This window comes from Stigmatopora nigra, chromosome 7, assembly GCF_051989575.1.
Source record: "Stigmatopora nigra isolate UIUO_SnigA chromosome 7, RoL_Snig_1.1, whole genome shotgun sequence".
NCBI classification, from domain to species: Eukaryota; Metazoa; Chordata; class Actinopteri; order Syngnathiformes; family Syngnathidae; genus Stigmatopora; species Stigmatopora nigra.
In genome coordinates, this window is record NC_135514.1 from 10,820,295 (window position 1) to 10,838,523 (window position 18,229).

The 18,229-nt window shown below is 39.9% G+C and overlaps 2 protein-coding genes across 2 annotated transcripts in view; both read right to left on the reverse strand.

Moving 5' to 3' along the window:
- Positions 1–1,303, reverse strand: part of ddr1 (discoidin domain receptor tyrosine kinase 1) — a 49,424-nt gene extending 48,121 nt beyond the window's left edge. The window contains exon 1 of the mRNA XM_077720622.1: positions 1,041–1,303. The gene's annotated coding sequence lies outside the window, so the exon portion shown is untranslated. The remainder of the gene's footprint in view (positions 1–1,040) is intronic.
- An 11,198-nt stretch (positions 1,304–12,501) lies between these two features.
- On the reverse strand, positions 12,502–17,814 carry gnl1 (guanine nucleotide binding protein-like 1). The gene is made up of 12 exons (XM_077720805.1): positions 17,426–17,814; positions 16,705–16,852; positions 16,487–16,623; positions 16,226–16,377; positions 15,828–15,899; positions 15,407–15,599; positions 15,235–15,333; positions 14,985–15,167; positions 14,054–14,232; positions 13,795–13,981; positions 13,384–13,524; positions 12,502–13,289 (listed from the first exon to the last, which is right to left on the reverse strand). Exons 1-12 carry the CDS (start codon positions 17,496–17,498, stop codon positions 13,033–13,035), a joined length of 1,821 nt encoding a protein of 606 aa, XP_077576931.1. The 5' UTR covers positions 17,499–17,814; the 3' UTR covers positions 12,502–13,032.
- Between the last annotated feature and the right edge of the window lie 415 nt (positions 17,815–18,229).

Sequence of the window (18,229 nt, forward strand, 5' to 3'; positions counted from 1 at the left end):
CTTCAACTGTCAGAATCGAAAGTGAAAAAGCCAAATACGGTGGCCTGAGGGAGGGAAATAATGCTAATAAATCTCTATTGTGAAATGGATGACTTGTAAATAACCTGGTCAAAGTGTCACATTAACTCATTGCCTGCCACTGATTGACAGACGACCAATCATAAGGCTTATTTCATTTGCTGTGAATTTAAATGAGTTTATCCCCAGTTGAAGTATAATCCATTTCAACTGGGGCGGTGGGCATCTATTCATTCACTGCCAACCCTCCCACTACAAATGGTTTGGAAGTCCATTGCCATCAATGGCACCCAATGGGTTAATATGAGACAATGTCAAACATGCAGTTTATAGTGGCTTTGAGAGGATCTTAAAGGGAAAATATGGCCGTGATTGGCTTGACTGGTGCCCATAGTTAGCTAAGATAGGATCCAGCACCCCGTGCGAACTTTGTGAGGATAAGCAGTTCAGAAAATGAATGAAAAATATATAAAATTGGAATTTTCTAATATATTTTTTAAATGACCCAAAAATAATCATATGCCAGATAAAGATTTAAGACTTTTGAGTGTTTACAAATAAAAATAGTCAAAGATTAAATGTTTTAAGCGTGTTCACTGTGCCTGAAAGGCTTAATTTGCAGAGGATGACAAGTATATTGGCCACATGTCCTTCCAAGGGCGAAACTCTCCATTTTTAAACTTGTTAGGACATGTCAGAATTTCTATTGAACTTCAAATTGGCATATGAATATACTTGATAACAATCAGATCAACTTAAACCACTTGTTTCCAATAATAAAGAACGCATGGATTGTAGAAATGAGTGAGTGAATTAGTTAACAGTAACCAGTAAATCCAGGTTGTGATGCTCACTGTCAGAGCATTTCAGACACGCGGCCGTTATATTTGTGCGCAACGTTACACCTACTAAATCGGCTATACTATGTACGTGCCTGATCTTCCACAGCCAATTTGGAACGAGACTGACGGACGCCAAAAGCAGTGTCTGTAAATAGAAGAAAACTATCCAAAAAAGCCTACCTTTAAGACAGGCAGTCGTGACTTGTGACAGCACCGCCCCAAACTTTTTGGGTCTCTTCCAATTGGGAACAGTCGTTCTCGTGGGTCCAATGTCCAACAGCCGATCGCTCCAGAGTCGGTAAATCGATTTCTTTTCGAAGATCCAAGTGGTTTGGAAATAAATAAAGGAGTAGGAAGATGAATGTAGAGTAAGGAGAGGCGATAGAGTTGGTGTCCGCCGCTCGGTGTGAGCTCCCGGCTTGTGCCTCGGCAGCCGGCCCACAGCGGGCGCCACCAGGTGCTCATTTGCATAACTGCACCGGCTGCGGCCAATGCGAGAGGAGAGCAAGGTGCCTCATTGGATATTCAGGAGAGAGACTAGGCCAATCGGAGGATGGAGTAGGCGGGGCTATGTCACTGACAATTTTGGAGTGAAACTAAAGCGTGTGCGAAAAGCCTATTAAAATACTGCGCAGATCTGATTGCAAACCTTGTTAACCCTTTGCTCCTTACAAAAGTTGTTTTTATCAGTTTGTTAAGAGATTTGATGGATTGGTATTTTCATTAAAATTATCTGATAGCATGTAAAAATATAGTAACATTTTGAAGTACATAACTGGTACCTGAAAATAGCAATTTAAGTAACAATATGGATTAAAATAATCTGTTAGGACGATTTTTAGAAAAGCAAACGTACAGAAGACTAACAAGAGGGACAAATATTGCTGTCCTGCTTTGCTGACAAAGTGGACTAATATATTCAGAAAACTTCATGTGACTATGCAATGGACTGAAAAGTTAAACTAGTTTTGGGTATGAATACATGACCATTTAAAAAAATAAAAAGTAAACTGCAAGATAACTAAAGCCTTACAGAAACAAATAATGGCTGATTTTAAATCAGTGTCTAAAAACTGTCCAATGAAAAAAAAACAGGCAACAAAATATGAAATGTTAATCTGTTATTAAACACACACACACATACATTAGCATTTGGCATTCACAAATTCACCTAAGATAAATTTTCATTTACAGTCCACATCGTTTTGCCTCAGCAAAAAAAAAAAAACACAATCAATCAAAGTGGTGTACAAAACACAATGAATAAAATGTGTATACATACATTGACAATTTCCAGTGCTTCAAGGTTGCGAAAGAGGTATATACTTCCATGCTAATAACATGTCTGGAAATGCCCTTTGAGTTGTTTGTTGTTGCAACATAATTGGACATGTGTGCTCTAATTGTAGATTCAGGTTGCCAGATTCAATTTCTCAACCTGCCTATAAAACATTAGACATTCATGTTACAAATTCACATACAATACTGGGACATAGTCTAATAATCACTATGGTTTACTCCTCAGTCAATTTGTATATTTATTATCACTCTCATTTTCTATGATGCTTCCCAAGAAACTTTGAATTGTCTTTTTTGTGTGTTAGAAGCCACCTGGTTTAGGCCGTTTAATATAAAGCTACCCCTGGTGAAGGCCACTTTATTACAGAGCGTTGGCAGCATAACAGCATAGCATTACAAGCCCAAGGCTATAATGAGAGACTTTTGCAGTAAAGCCCGGCAAAGAGGCAAGCGAAGACTGAGTTGTTGATACAAAACCCCCAGGCAAAGGCACTGACTGGGAAGAAGGAAATTTGCCTTTCAAAAAAAAAAAAAAATAGAACCGCCTGCTTGTGAGTGTTTATGACATTTAACGCCAAAAGCTTTATCTTCCTGCACTTTCCGTACGTGTTCCGACTTGCCCATTTTTATGAAAACTTGAGCTCCCACGGACAATAAAGGTCATTAAAATGTTGAGCTCCACCTTGGATTAACACCGGGACACTGATATACTGTTAAGTGTGCACTGGTGGGTTATAAATGTCTTCCAAAGTCATACCTTCACCCAATAAATGGACTATATTAATGTGGAGCTCCCAGGGATATGTTGCATAGCTAATAGGTGAAAAATTGAAATAAACCGTCTGACTTTAAACACATTTTAAACTTTGCGGTTTGAAGTTAAGTTGTTTAAAGAACATTTATCGTATTTTCTCACAAAAACGTCGCTAAAAAAATGACTGAATCAAGTGTGTGCGGCTTATATGCGCATAAAAAGACAACATGCACAAAACTGCAAGATAACTAAGACTAAATGTCATAACGCAAGACCATGCAGCCAATACAGTATCTCAGAATTTTTCACGTGTGATTTATTCTTAAGATTTCCCCTTCAAAATAACACATTTGTACACCCTATTAAAACCATGAATATGGATTTGAAAATTGTGAATCAGGGGGCGGCTTATACGAGAGAAATTGTCAAATTTAACCATTTTTAGGGTGCGGTTTATACGCGGAGGCGTCAAATATGCGAAAAAATATGGTGGTTGGACTATTGCTAACTAGCAATTTAATTCCAGAGCCTTAATATATTGAAATCCTTTTTAATCATGGATAAGAAAAACATCATTACCTTTCTAAATGGTGTGTATAAATCAATCAGTGCAATGAGGTGGTTATAGTACTTGGATTCTGGAAAGAAATTAAATCCAGGTTAACAAAGTAGAGTACCATAGAAACCTTTGGATACCATACAAATATTCCCCCCCTGGTGGATGACATCAGAGCAATGTTTAGTCACTACATTCCAATATTGTTTTTCTACTTCATGTGATTTCACCGAATGGGAAAAAGTCCAGAACGTCCAGTATTTATAAGTAACACATGGTTGGCTAGCCGGAAAAAAATAAAAGTAGGTCTCCAAAGAGTTGGACAATTAGCTCTTGATTGGGTTTGGACCGAGAAATGGTTACTGCGTCGTGTTCGAAAATGAAGACATTTTTTGTTTTTGTTCGCATACTTAAGGAATCAATCTAAGAAGTACAAAATATTTGGTTCAGTTCCTTTCAGGACAGCTGGCCTGTGAGGGAAGATGATTATCAGTAAAGATAATCTCCCAAAATTGATCCTTCGGTCACGTCCTTGAGAAAAAATACTGGCTGGGCTTGTAAAATCTGTCAGAAAATTAGCTTATAATTAGCTTTAACAATGGATGGGACTAATCACTCATAACATGTTAAAATAATTTGCATAATTAGCATTTTTGCCCCAAAAAATACATACAATATAACACAAAATTTGCCCAGAATTCAGCAGAACAGATATAAACCAGATTCAATTACAATATAAAGTTCTTCATTTTGGAATTACGTTTAAATCAATTTAATGTCACCAATTTTTTATAACAAGTCTTTGACAAAACTATTGATATTGGTCATCAACCTGAGCTACGCTAGCTTGTACTATTCTAGCCAAGACCGACAAAAGTAGTCGTAAAAGTTACAACACAAATTGCTTCTGCTTAAAAATCACATAGAGGACCGCAAAAAACTGCCCACCGGACCCAAAACTGGCCCTTGTGCCACAGTTTTAACACCAGTGGTGAAAATGAATTCCGAATACTGATGAATGTGTTCCTATATTTCAAATTCACTCAAGTGGCCTCATTTTCTCTTTCTCTGCTTGTCATTAGAAGTTTTCAGCCTCATTTTTTATCATAAAGAAAATGTTCAATTCTGGAGCGTCAACAATGTTTGGCCTTGTTAACGTGACCTGTTTTAGTCAAAAAGTTCTAACCCAGATAAAGACTGGAATTGGCAAACAGACTCCAATAAGCTCATGTTTTCTCACTCCCTCCTGCGGTTTTTTTTTTGTTTTTTTGGCACTTTGTCCAGCAGGCGTTTGCTTTGTTGGTCGCCGAGGCAACCACAGACGGATCCCATGGTAGAAATTAAGAGCTTTTTTTCACCATTATTCTCCACTTCTTTATCGCACTACATCCCTCGCGTTCTGATATTTCTCGAGTGAAAGTGAGTTTCTAGGGAGGAGGCTTGTTTGTCTCAATTTCTCACTCAAATCCTCCCTTTTTTTCCTGAAGCATTTAGAGTGAGCAGGTCTGATCCTGTAAGGAATTTAATGGGAGATTGTTGAAAAACGAGCTGTCGCTGGATAAAGAAACTCCGCCTGTAATTGTGTGAGTACTTGGAAGTAATATAGCAGTATTTCATTAACTCATATGACGGCAATAAACATGTAATCCATTTGGATTAGTGGGGAATGAACGCGACTAATCAAAGTGGACTCTAGTCTATTGTAGCCAATGGGAGCAAATTTCCGTATTATTTGGACTATAAGTCGCAACAGCCAAATAATGAATAATGCAATTTTCTAAGTCTCACTAAAGTATAAGTCAAATTTTAGGGAGGGGAAACCAAGAACAAACATACTTTAAAGTATTTTTCATTCATTTTTTGAAACATTTTATCCTCATTAGAGTCATGGGGGTGCTGGAGCCTATCCTAGCTGACCTTGGGTCAGAGGCAAGGGACACCCTGAATACCGGCAGGTAATCGCGAGGAGACGGACCACCATTCACATTCAAACTCATACCTAGGGTCAATTTAGAGTGTCCAATCATGTTTTTGTAATGTGGTAAGAAATTGAGGTACCCAAAGAAAACCCACACTAGCCCAGGGAGAACATGGAAACTCCACATAGGTGGGCTAACCTGGATTTGAACCCAGGACCCACCAGATGCGTGAGACCAACACTCAAAACTTTAAAGTAAAACTAGTTAAATGGAGAACAGACTAAATATCCACTAGTTAAGGTAACATTTATAGTTTGACTTATAGTCCATGAAATACAACACTACTTCAATTATAGAAAGTTTGATTCAAATAATAGTCTAAAACCCAAATAAATTCTAACCTAGCACTCATTCCAAAAAGCTTTGCCAATGGTTGCTTTTCGATAAATTGTAATAGTTTTGCAGTGAATCCATCCAAAACCCCTTGGAACCAAATTAAATCATAGCCAACATTGTTATATCAGCAAATATTGGATCCTTCTCTGAGGAATTGATATAGTAAGGCATTGTCATAAAATCGATGATTCACCCGGGAAGCAGCAGAACAAAGTGGAAACAACTAAATTAAAAAAAATGGAAGTGTTCAACTCCCGAGGCATGTCATTGGAAAACACACCAACGACTCCCCCCGCATAAAACCCACCCACCCAGCCACCCCCGTCTCGCTCTGACAGCTGTGCAGGGCCGCAAGATTCAGACAACACAGATCACTCCCAGAATGCCAAGCTTGCAGTATGTTGGGAACCAGCGGAAAATGGCATGCCGAACATACTACCCACATTTAGTGCCGTCTTTTCACCGGGTTTAACCCGCAACTGGGAAATTGGGTCCAAGCACTTCACACTTAACGCTGCAAACCCTCCCAGTTCAAACGGGTTGGGCATCTATCATATTCCAATGTTGACTTACTATGATTTACCTCATTAGAAGTGGAAGATATTCAAAAGGTGAGAAAAGCCTTGACAGTTGAGTGTTTTTCAGATTTTCTATGAATAGAGTAAAGACATGTTGTAATTAGAAGTCAGTCACATGATCACATCTAGACATTTGAGATATTATCCTGTCAAAGTCAAACAATTTACAGCTTAAATTGAGCCTCTTATTAAGATTTAGGGGCGGAAGTTTGTTTGTTATCGGCGGAATGGTCGGACAAATTCTTGAGGAAACGACTTAAATGAGATTGCATGGTATTTTGGGAGTCGGATTGGATGCCTAGTAAAGTCGTTCATAGAAACAAGATACATTATTAGAATATCTGTCATGTGTCTGCCTAAAACCACAATTTTTGGGTGCTTTTCTACCTATCTACACTAAAGTTACCATTTCATTTGGTGGAAATGACCATATTTATAAATATTGACCCTTGTACATAAAGATTTGAAATTTAAAAGTTGTCAAAATCATAGCCCGTAGACTAGTTGCATCTGACCTTGTCTATCCTACAAAATAAATTATGTTTCTTGCTAAAATACATCCCATGATTTTACTGTCATATCAGCGGCAACATCAATATCGGTGATAAGCAAATTTGTCAAATGTTGATTCAAAACTGAATAAAATGCTGGTTTGGCCATCCAAAGTTCACTTTTTCAGAATGTCATCACATTTATTTAAATACCATCCAAAATAATGGCTGAAGTGTGGCCACAAGATAGCTCTAACGCGCGTGCAAAATTCTAATTAGCAGCCATAAATCACAACCGCCATTCCGAGGTTTTGGTCTTCTAATCTAGGCTCTGGTTTCCCCCCCGCATCCGGAAACATACATGTTGGGTTAATTGAAGACTTAAAAAACCTAAGCATGGATGTCAACAGAAAATGGATGGCCCATAGAACAATTCCTTGCAATTTCAGCGGGTTCAAAAAGTGACAAAAAGCTACGTTGGCGTTTATTACCGTGGCAACCGCAATCTAAGGGGCCTCCCGTCTCTACTCCTGGATCTATCTCCATCCTTCTATTTTCCCCAACTCTTTGGGGAAGGATGGACGGTGGAGGGAGGCGGGGTATGGAGGGGGTTCAAGTCGGAGAGGTGCGAATGAGCGCCATCGCAATGCAGTGAGAGGCGGTGCTAAAAATACGCTACTGACACATGGGCTCGACTTGGCAAAGGGCGCTCAAGCAAAATGACTTCAACGGTGTGTTCGTAACCGTCAAAAAGGTGACAAATATTATTTGTAGGTTTGTTACATTTGGCAGTGAATGTTGACCATCAGTTTATTTTTGGTCCATAAGGTTAATTTAATACCCCGAAAGGTTGGAACTGGGATTGAACCCTTGAACACAGAACTGTGTGGCAGAAATGCTAACCGTTTGTCCACTGTGCTACCAAAAATGTTATAAATGTTAAAAGAAATGAGTGTTTTAAATTAAAATCCATTTTTGGCTGATTTAGGGTTTCCCATAGTTGGCTGGGATAGGCTCCAGCACCCCCACACGAACCTTGTGATGATAAGCCAGTCGCCGAAAAGCCATTTACAATTCATATTTTCAAATGTTATTCTGAGATATCAATGCTCAGAATTTAAGAGTCAAAATCGTGTGTATTTTTAGTACTATCATTAATTTTAAAGTGCAAAAATAATAATTTTGACATTATTGCGGATCAATGAGAACACGCATGCAGATGAGTCTAATCAAAGAGAATTATAATTAAAAAGGCTAAAGATAGTTGACGTAAAAAAATGAAAGTGATATTTTGTACATAAAAAAAACGAGTGCTAAGGAATCATTAGTACCTTCATAATTATACCACTAAAATGTATGCTATTTTTTTTAGATTTCTACCCCAATGAAAATGTCAATTCCCCCCAAAAAGGTATTTTTATCTGGTATCTCCGCAACTGCTGACTAAGATCACACGAATCAAAGCCATTTCATTAGCGGTTCCTCAATTCAGGCCCAACAAATGACGACAAGTAGTGAAAAGTTTCCGCCCTGTCGCACTTGCCTGTTTCATTGGTAACATTTAAAAACAGAATCAAGGCTCACCTTCTTCACGTGCTTGACAAAAACCTCACCTGCATGAATGAGTGAGTGCAGTACACTGCCAGACAAATTTGATTTTCTTCTTCAAACTGGCTTCTTTTCAGCCCTGGGCCACGCATGGAGCCCAAAAGATAAGCGAGCTAAAGTTCCCTGTCCAAAGCAGACAAATTTGACATCATGTTAAAGCCTCCAACACTCTCCGCTAACATTCTCCACACGCGTGTTGTCGCATACCGACCGCTCTGGATGTCATTAACTGCGTGCGATCGACGTCTGGAGCTTCGAGGTCCCGAGTTCAAACCCAAATCATTCCAGATGTTGGGAAATGATCTCGTCAGCCGCCGATGAAAAGCATACGATCTGGCGAACCCATGCGATGATGTGCATAAGAAGAAAAAAAAGGGAATTTCCAGCTTCTTCAGGACTGTAAAAAGTGTTTTTGTCAGTGATGATGATCATCATACCGCCGTCTTGTGCACGAACGTGCTAACCGTAGGGAGCAATTAGCATAATGATGTCAGTGACAAAATGAGTGGATTGGCGCCAAACTGGGGAATTCATCGGCTGACTTGATGGTGGTTGATAGGTTCACCCTTAAGGCAAATACATGCTATTTTTGAAAATTATTGAAAAAATGGCAGCCCAGAAGTGTAAGTGGTTAGCGGGTCTGCCCCACAGCTCTGGGGTACTGGGTTCTAATCCAAGTTGACTCCACCTGTGTGGTGTTTGCATGTTTTGTGTGGGTTTTCTCCGGGTACTACGGTTTCCTCCCACATTAAAGACCAGAATTTGGGGAAATTATTGAAAAAAAAAATGGCACCACAGCAGCATGTGTGGCCGATTCAGGGTGTCTCCCTCCTCAGCTGGGATGTGCTCCAGCACCCCCGAGACCCTAGTGAGGATAAAGCAATTCAGAAAATGAATGAAAAAGTGAATATTGAAAAATTGAGCGGCAAGAATGAAGACAACCCAATCATTTCCATTATTGATATGAATTAATTATAAATCATATGCGATTTCAAAAGGAGCATTACATAAGTTTTGCCTTTTAATTATTCATTAAATGACCCCAATAGTTCTCCAAACACTCAAGAAACATGTTTTGTGGCAATACTTTGAACAACATATGATAATTTCTCAAAGGCAAAGCCTATAATTTCCCATTTTAAAAGTCGTTTGAGTTATTAGCCGCATTCCTTGTTTAAAATCTTTACACATTTACATACTGTGTCGGTCGGTGAAATAGATGTGGGACTAAAATTCTACTTGTGGATGCTGTCAGCTCATCACCAAAACCAAACCTAATATAATCAGTTATCATGGTGTCAATCCAGTTAAATTACATTTTAAATTTGTAAAAAAAGCACACATGCTTCCCCTACAATTGTTTTGCACGGGTTTCAATTGACTGCATCTTCCCAACAGCACGTTTATCCGTAATAGAAATGGATCGAAGAATAAAAATAGTCTTTACAAACGTTATCAAATGCGTCACAAAAAGAAAAATTTCCCATTCGTAGCATTAGAGACTAAACTCAGTGACTTCTAACTGCTAACTTCTATTTCCATTGGATAGAGGAGCCCTAGACTAAACTAAAAACATGCCAAATTAAGACACACGTTCATAGTGATATTAAATTCCCATAAGTATTACTGAGAACTATGTATAACTCAATTGTGTTGCTGGGTGACTGAGGCTATGGACTCAGACTTAACATGGCTTTCCTCTGCTGGTTGGATTTTGTCACTGACTTCAATTCAGTAGCTGTTGTGCCTCTTATCTATGCACGTTAGCCATTTATCATGCTCAGCGCTTTTTTTTCCATGACGTGCATTTCATGAAGTACCCTCCACACGCCATATAACATCACCATAGCTCTCAAAATTGTCAAATGTCAACAATCAAGACGAATAGCAAGAGACAGTCAACACAGTTGTTCCTTTTACAGATGCAACAAAAATCCTTGAAGGACTTTTTTTTTATTGCAGAGAACACTCCAGTGAAGAGATTTTGGAACAAAATAAGGAATGTGGCTGACATCATAAACACTGGTCTAGCCTTTACACTTCATAACCTTTCTTTTATCACGTTCGGAGCAGAGAAGCAATGCTCAAGATGGAGCGAAAGCTTTGACCAAATAACGCCAAAGTCGCAAAGAATGACTTGGTGATGCTTTCTTATCGCGGTGGAGATGCGTGGAAGTTGAAAATTCCCGTGACCGGACGTTTGGTCGCTGGTCTTTTGGTCCCTTTTGGTCGCCGGTCAAATGTACTTCGATATTAAACAGTACTTACATATTAAACAGTACTTGGATATTAAACTCTATCTCTTAGATATGAAACTCTTTCTCTTAGATATTAAACTCTCTCTCTCTCTTAGATATTAAACTCTATCTCTTAGATATTAAACTCTCTCTCTTAGACATTGAACTTTCTCTCTTAGATATTAAACTCTATCTCTTAGATATTAAACTCTCTCTCTTAGACATTGAACTTTCTCTCTTAGATATTAAACTCTCTCTTAGATATTAAACTCTCTTTCTCTTAGATATTAAACTCTGTCTCTTAGATATTAAACTCTCCCTCATGAATATAATTTTGAGAGCTGGCTTCAACAGTAGACTCTCTTTGACTGGCGACCAAACGGGACCAAAAGACCGGCGACCAAACGTCCGGCGACCAAACGCCCGGCGACCAAACGCCCGGCGACCAAACGTCCGGCGACCAAACGTCTAGCGACCAAACGTCTGACGACCAAAAGGGACCAAAAGACCGGCGACCAAACGTCCGGGCACCAAAATTCCAAATCCACTTTGCCTCCCTCTGTGCAGTTAAAAGAACACGTGGACGCTCGTGGTAGAATAACACCCTCATAGCCGGGAGTTTTATTTGCTCTGGCGCGTGTGGAAGTGGATGATGATGTTTCCTGCCTCACACTGCGATGAAAGAACATCTCCCCCACAGCCCCCCAAAAAAGCAAAAAGTCCAAGAGCCTTGTTGGCGTGAACGTCGCATGATTGTGTAGCCAAGTAGTTAAAACACTACAGGTTTTCAATTCCCATTGAGAAAGCCGAGAATCCAAAGCCACACCAAAGAACACAACAGCACTCTCAGAAATGCGATACTTTTCCGCAATCATCCGAGAATCGAACTTCTGACTGGCAATACTAGTTTCTGCTGACCTGAGTATGAAATGGCGCTTGTGCCTCGTGATTGACAGCTAAGAGGCGGAGCTAGGAGGTCACAGAGTCTTGATTAGAAGAATTGGAGGGATGGGCATTTTCTGGAATTATCGTGATTGGAAGTTTTCATGCTATTGACGAGGGGAGTCATGCAATGGGTCAGGGCGTCATTTTACCAACAAGGGTAGGCGCAAACCGCGAAACTAACTTGTAATAGTTGTTCCATGAAATGATAGCGTTTCTTTTGGCGTTGCTGCTTCCTGGGAGTGTTTTTTTTCCATCCAATCCCGAGGAAATTTGAATGGGTTTGCCGGCGTAATTTAAACTATATCAGCAAAGGGGGTTGTTTCTTTAACGAGCAAGATTTCATGCATTTTTTCAGTCTCGAATGGTTGGTCAGAAACATATCGGCACGTACTGGTGCATTTAAATCATTATAGTAAGAGACGTCTAACCAATTTTGACTGGAATACCTGGCATTGATGAATATGTTACATACCTGTTCATTCCATTTGGACACTGCAGTCCAAAGGAATTGGACTGAATCAAATACCTAAGGCTGCTCAATGATGAAAAATCTTGCCAAACTTCCCAGGACACATGGAAAGGACATCTTAACACTGTCAATGGCTGCCATTAGAAAATAGGGGTGTTTTCTCATCTGTTTACTTAAGTTTCAGTATTATAAATGGTAACATTCCAACATTTCTGACGTTCCTGTAACAGTTTTAGATCGCCTATTGTTCATTTATCTTCATCAATAGCAGCTAATCATTTAATCCAAATTCCTTGGGGAATAAGCTTTGCATATTTTATAAGGTCATAAGATGATTTTGGCTTCTGAAGCCCTTCCAGATGAGCACAGTTGCACGCTGTTAGTCTGTGTATAAATATTTGTTTAAGACTGCCCATCCCTACGCCAATTTTTTTCTCCTCAATCTCAATATACAAAGAAAAAAATATGCGCACCCGCTGCTTCACATCAAGAGGATAAAAGCTTAGTGCATGACCAAGCAGAGGCACAGCATGGAGTAGAAAAATATGTTCTATAAGATGGGCGCGGGTGTGCAAATATTAGGAATGATGCGCTTTTCTTTTCGGCAAATACAGTCAAGGTACATTAGGCAACATGAATTAAGGAAAGAATTGCGGTGAAAAGTCCACAAGTGACTTTGTTCAGTACCTTCTGCCATCTAGTGGCTTTGTTGAAATACAAGGAAAGGAGGAGGACTCGTTAGCAGGCATGCTAACTAGCTAGCTAGCTACCTACCTACCTTCCCCAATGGCGGCTTTATAATATAGTATATAAATATATATATATTGGGAAGGGTGACGACAGTAGGAATACGTCTTCAGGGGAAGAAGATTTGGGAAAAAAAGAGTTGGAGAAAGACATACTAGAATAAATTTATCCCTTCACTCACATTCATTCTCCTGGAGAACATTAAACATGTTGACACCGGATTCCAGCGTCGTCCGTCCACTCCGCCGTCCGAAGCCTTCATCTTCGTCGCCGTCGTCATCATCGTCTGCGTCGCGGTCTCGCTCCTCTTCGGGCTCGCTACTGGACTCGCCATCTTCTTCGTCGTCTCGCTTTCCGACGCCGTCGTCCTCTGACGCCCGTCCTTGGAGGGCGAGAATATCTGGGATGTCTGTGTGATTTTCCCAGTGTTCTGCGGGTGGAATGCAGGGAGGAAATTAGATATAATATCAAATTATCGGGGAAAAAAAAAGTTGTAATGGTGTCAATGGCAATTTTTCTCGAACCTCTCAAGCAGCTGTAACCACGGGGTCTGAGGCAGAGGCACAGGCGGCCGTCGGTGGCTAACCTCAAGAGGCTGTTTGCCGCCCGATAGACGTCGTTACGGGCCGCTTTGGCCGTTTTGTAACCTCTCCTCTCGGCCCAAGCTGGAAATCGAAAGCAGTGTCAATAAAGTTTAGCCTCCAAAACAAAGCCATTGGAAGTGGAATCATACTTTTGAGAAAATGTGCAACTGAATAGTAAACGGTATTTACAACAACAAATGAAAAATATGCTGTTAACCCTAACTGGGCTTTTTGTCAACTCTAGTCATCGCCATGTTGTTTGTTTATGCACAATAGACGCTACTATAAAAAATATATATATATAAACTAACTCCTAGTTAGCTAATTGCGTTCTAAAAAGGAGTCACATACCCTCACAAACATCCCAGGCGGTCCAAGGGAGCTCTGTTGAAACCTGGTCTTCCGACTTGGTGTTGAGTTCTTCTAAATTAGGATGTTTGAGCTTCAACACCGAGAGGAAGGGGGTCCTCTCGCATAGATAACCCACGGAGCTGTAAGGTTCCTGCAGCTGTGACACTGGGTAAATACCGGCAAGAATCTAAGAAAACAAAATACATGTTACAGCGTTAAAGATGAGAAAGTGAGGAGTGCGACACGAGACAAGGCCTACCTGGAGCTGTTTGTCCACACGGGAGGGGAAGACGAGACCCGGGCAGTCGCAGAGTTTGACCGTGGGGGTGAGGTAGTAAGTCTGGAAATATTTAGTGTGCCCCGGCGTCCGAGAGACGCTCACCACCTTCCTGCCGACCAGGCTATTGATAACAGATGACTTGCCCACGTTTGGGAAACCTGCCAACAAAAGCAGCGGACACAGTATTGTTTATATAAAAAATATATATATCAGAAACACCAATCCAACCTGTTAAATAGGATTTAAAATGTATCTTTCAACACGACTATAGAAAAAAAAAGCACTGGTACTTCACTCACATTAAACTAAACTGTCATTTTTGGATTATAAAGCGCTATATTTTTCTTCTGCTTTGCACTTTAGTATGATATATCGCAAAGTATAGATTATGAAATGTGTACAAAAACAATGTTTGCATGTAAATATTATTACTATTAGTACTTTAAATGTATTCACCAGAAATTTGTTGTCAGTGGGGAATTTGTTCTTGTAGTTTTTGTAATGACATTTTGTATACCACAAAAAGCACTAAATATTCAATTCATTTGAAGTGGGAGGGTTGGCAGCTAACGGAAATGTGCTCCTACATAGGACATCTACAAGCGATAAACTAATTGGGCGTTGGGTGCATGTTGGCCAGAGGAAGAACAATAGTTTTTTTCAACTAATTAGCGGTGGTAGACGTCCATTTCATATAAAATGGGAGGTCTTGCAGTAGAGAAAGAAATCTTCTTTTAGCTTAGAGATTAAAAGTTAGGTACATTTTATAATAGTTAAGAATATGTTACACAAAGGGAAAAAAACGTTTTTTACTATGGCGCCCTATTATGGAATTGTAAAGCCTTTTTAAGATGCATGATGATAAAAATATTAAGATCTTGTAAACCTGGAAATCAAACAATGTACTGACCAATGCAACCTAGAGTGAGAACGCCATCCTTGTAGAGCTCTTGAGTGGGGTTACTCATCTCCATGGCGCTATCGCTCTGATGCTCCACCAGCACCGACTCGGCGTCATCGTCAGGCGCCTCCTCGTCCCCGTGCTCGGCGACGGCATTGGCTTGAATTTTTTGCTCCCAGCTGGACAGATCGACTGCGTATCGAAAAAGAGGAACGCTTTTTAAAAAAGGGTAAACGTCAATAAACAAAAAACGGCATACCTCGTCCGACTGTGATCTCTTGACAGGCCTTGAGGATCTCTGTGGGCCCTCCAGCTTGATTCCAGTCTGCCTTCCGTCTCATGCGCCTTTTCTGAAGCACTGACCCCGAAAAAAACCCCAGAATCTATCAGAAAATACTCCCAAATACTTTTTTCTTTTAAGTGGCACTCACCCGTGCTGTAGGCCTGACCGCGGTGGGAGGTGAAGCAGACGATGTGAACCTGCGGGAACTGCGAGGTCATGTAGTGTTTCCAGGAGATCACCAGGTGGGGTGGACACAAGTCCACTTTGTTCAGTACCAACACCATGTGCTTCTTCAGCTCCACCGTAATGTATCGGTAAATCTCAGGGGGAAACTGCAACACCTGGGGAAGACGTACACACCAAGTTGTCATTAATGTACATTAATCACGTACATTTCAGTACAATTTGTATGCAAATTGTCAACAAATTTAAAAAAATGGTGATTATTCGTCTATATCAAAATAATCATTTTTAGAGAGCCCTCAAAAGTTATCATATCAGATTATTAATGTCACCTAAGCAAAGTATGTTTTCACCTTTTTTTGGTTTTAAATGATTACACCACCTACCGGGTGCCTGATGTCCACAATGAGCAGGATGATGTCTGACATCTCTAATACTCGCCACAGCTGCCTCCATGTCTGATACAGAAAAGCATACAAAAGGCACTTTAGCAAGATTAAAATTGTTTTAATAAATTCAAATATGAAGAGTGTGAAAGTAGAAATAATCACATCAATTTGAGATTCAATCAGTAAGATTTGTATGGGTATTTTTTACTGGGTATTTTTAGCTGATGGTCAGTCAAAGTGTTATGATGCAGTATATACATTTTGGTATTTTTTAAATTCAAATTGCCTACTATATGTTTAAATTGCTGGGGGTCAAAGTGGATAACAGGAGGTGACTAGCATATTAAAAGGCAGTCTTCCTCATTACATTTCCCTTCCGAAATTGGTCAATTTACCTCCAAATTATGCTCAAAATGGCTGAGTGAACCAGGCGGGTTTCTTGAAAGCATGTCATCCAAGTACTCTTTGTACGACTTCTCCTCTTTTCGCAGCAAGTCCGCTCTGCTCATTTTGTAATTCCACGGTGGCCGTCGTGGGAAGCCCAAGCCTGGAAAAAACAAATTTCACGACATCAAGCCCTCATCGTCTCATTGAACAAACCCTCCCGCCTATTTTGACACATGTCATGTGGAGAGAATGACAAATTATAGGGAAACCTCTCTCAGGGGGATAGACATCCTCAATGCCGATCTCTAATAGTTTATCCGAAATAGGCAGCAGGATCTTCTCTCTGGCCAACTTTTTCCGCTTCTCCACTTCTTCTTTGCTTTCCTTTTCAAAGTGGAGACGAAACCTTCAGCAGAGAAAACAAAGGATGTTACTCCACTGCAAAATGTTGTATTACAGATGACATCCACTATGAGCATAAATTCACCTATTAGGGTCATGCCTGCCATCTCGGCCAATGGGCTGCTGATTTATCCTCCTGATGTCGGTGGTCTCACTGTCTGACGTGTCTGACTGCCGATCTCCACCTCGTTCCACGCTGGCATTGCGGCTGCTCGGGCCTGAGCCCGTGTCACCTAGCAGTTGACAATACAATATAGTCACGTGGTAGAATACTGTGGAGGTCTTGACTCTTGACAACCAGATTTTAATTGAAGAAAAAAAATTCAAACACATACCAAGAAACTGGTGTGTAATAGTACAATATAGTTGAGAATTGTGCTAAGATAAAACACTTGGTATTTAGTATATGCAACAATTGTTTTGGTAAATAGGTGGGGATCAATTAATTCCATTAGGTTGTTACACATTGAAACTTCATAATTAGCTATCACATAAAATGCAAAGGTGCTATTATTGCTGTCATATTTGAATAATGACTCTGATTTCACAGGTACGCATCTATGTACGTAGTGCCGTTAATAATAAACGTGTGAAGCACGTGTATTGGAATATATTAAGTATAGCTTCTGGATACTACTGTCAAAACAAAACAAGTGAAAACTACTAATGGTCAATTCCGGGAGGAGTTTATGGTAGATCTTAGATCGAGGAAAACAAAGTAGCATTTATGAACCATAAACTTTAATTAGCTAATAGCTAATGCTAAAACATAACGCTATATGCTAGTGTGGGTGCTTTTGAATTACCTCTCTTTCTCTCCCGTTTGACTTGCAGCTGTTTCTTCTTCTGCTTGTTGCTGAATGGCTTTTTCCGGGGCATTTCAATGACTGATCGCGGTGAAGAGTTTTGTTTGATTGACGCCGTGTCGTTTATTGCTTTACTGGTGTGAAGTTTCTCGACTATGTGCACTTTCCTGTGACGCCATGTTTGACTGCAGACTGCGGAGAAAGTCGGACGAAGGTATTGCGTTGTTGACAGGCCAATCAAAATTGATTAGAAAAATGCAGGGTTTATAGCAATTTCAGATATTAAACATTTTTTGAAGAATAAATTGCTGAATTAACATCAATTACTTTACATTTAAACACCTTAATGTGACTGAAAGGGTGACTGAATACGAGTGTGCTCCCCTACAACAAGGTTTGTTGGTTTAGTCCAGTTTTGTAAACACCTCTTAATGGGGCGTTCAAGTCTTGTGGGAAATTACTTTTGAAAGAAGTTAATTGCAATTTAGGGAGAATCAATAACATAAGGATACGCTGGACACCAATTTGCTAGTTATGACCAGTTATGAAAAGGCATACATGTTCTCACCTTAGTCCATTCTGGCGAACGCAACTACGATTCTGCGTGAACTAAAATGTGAACGATTTGCATTGAAACGTCCGTCGTGTGTGACGTCACCACTGTAGTGTAAGTGTTGTCTAAGAAAAATACTACGTTTAGTATCTTTCAGCATTGTATTAAGACATGTCAATTATTTTTCAATATATGCTACTCAAGTTATATTTTTAAACATTTTTTCACCAATCTGGTGTTTTAATCTGTAA

Excerpts from the sequence above, each read along its gene's own strand:
- gnl1 (XM_077720805.1), bottom strand. The coding sequence starts at position 17,498 with ATGCCCCGGAAAAAGCCATTCAGCAACAAGCAGAAGAAGAAACAGCTG. Across the intron at positions 16,624-16,704 it reads GGCAGGCATGACCCTAATAG|GTTTCGTCTCCACTTTGAAA; the intron begins GTGAATTTATGC and ends TCTCTGCTGAAG. Across the intron at positions 13,982-14,053 it reads GTGTGGACAAACAGCTCCAG|ATTCTTGCCGGTATTTACCC; the intron begins GTAGGCCTTGTC and ends TTGTTTTCTTAG.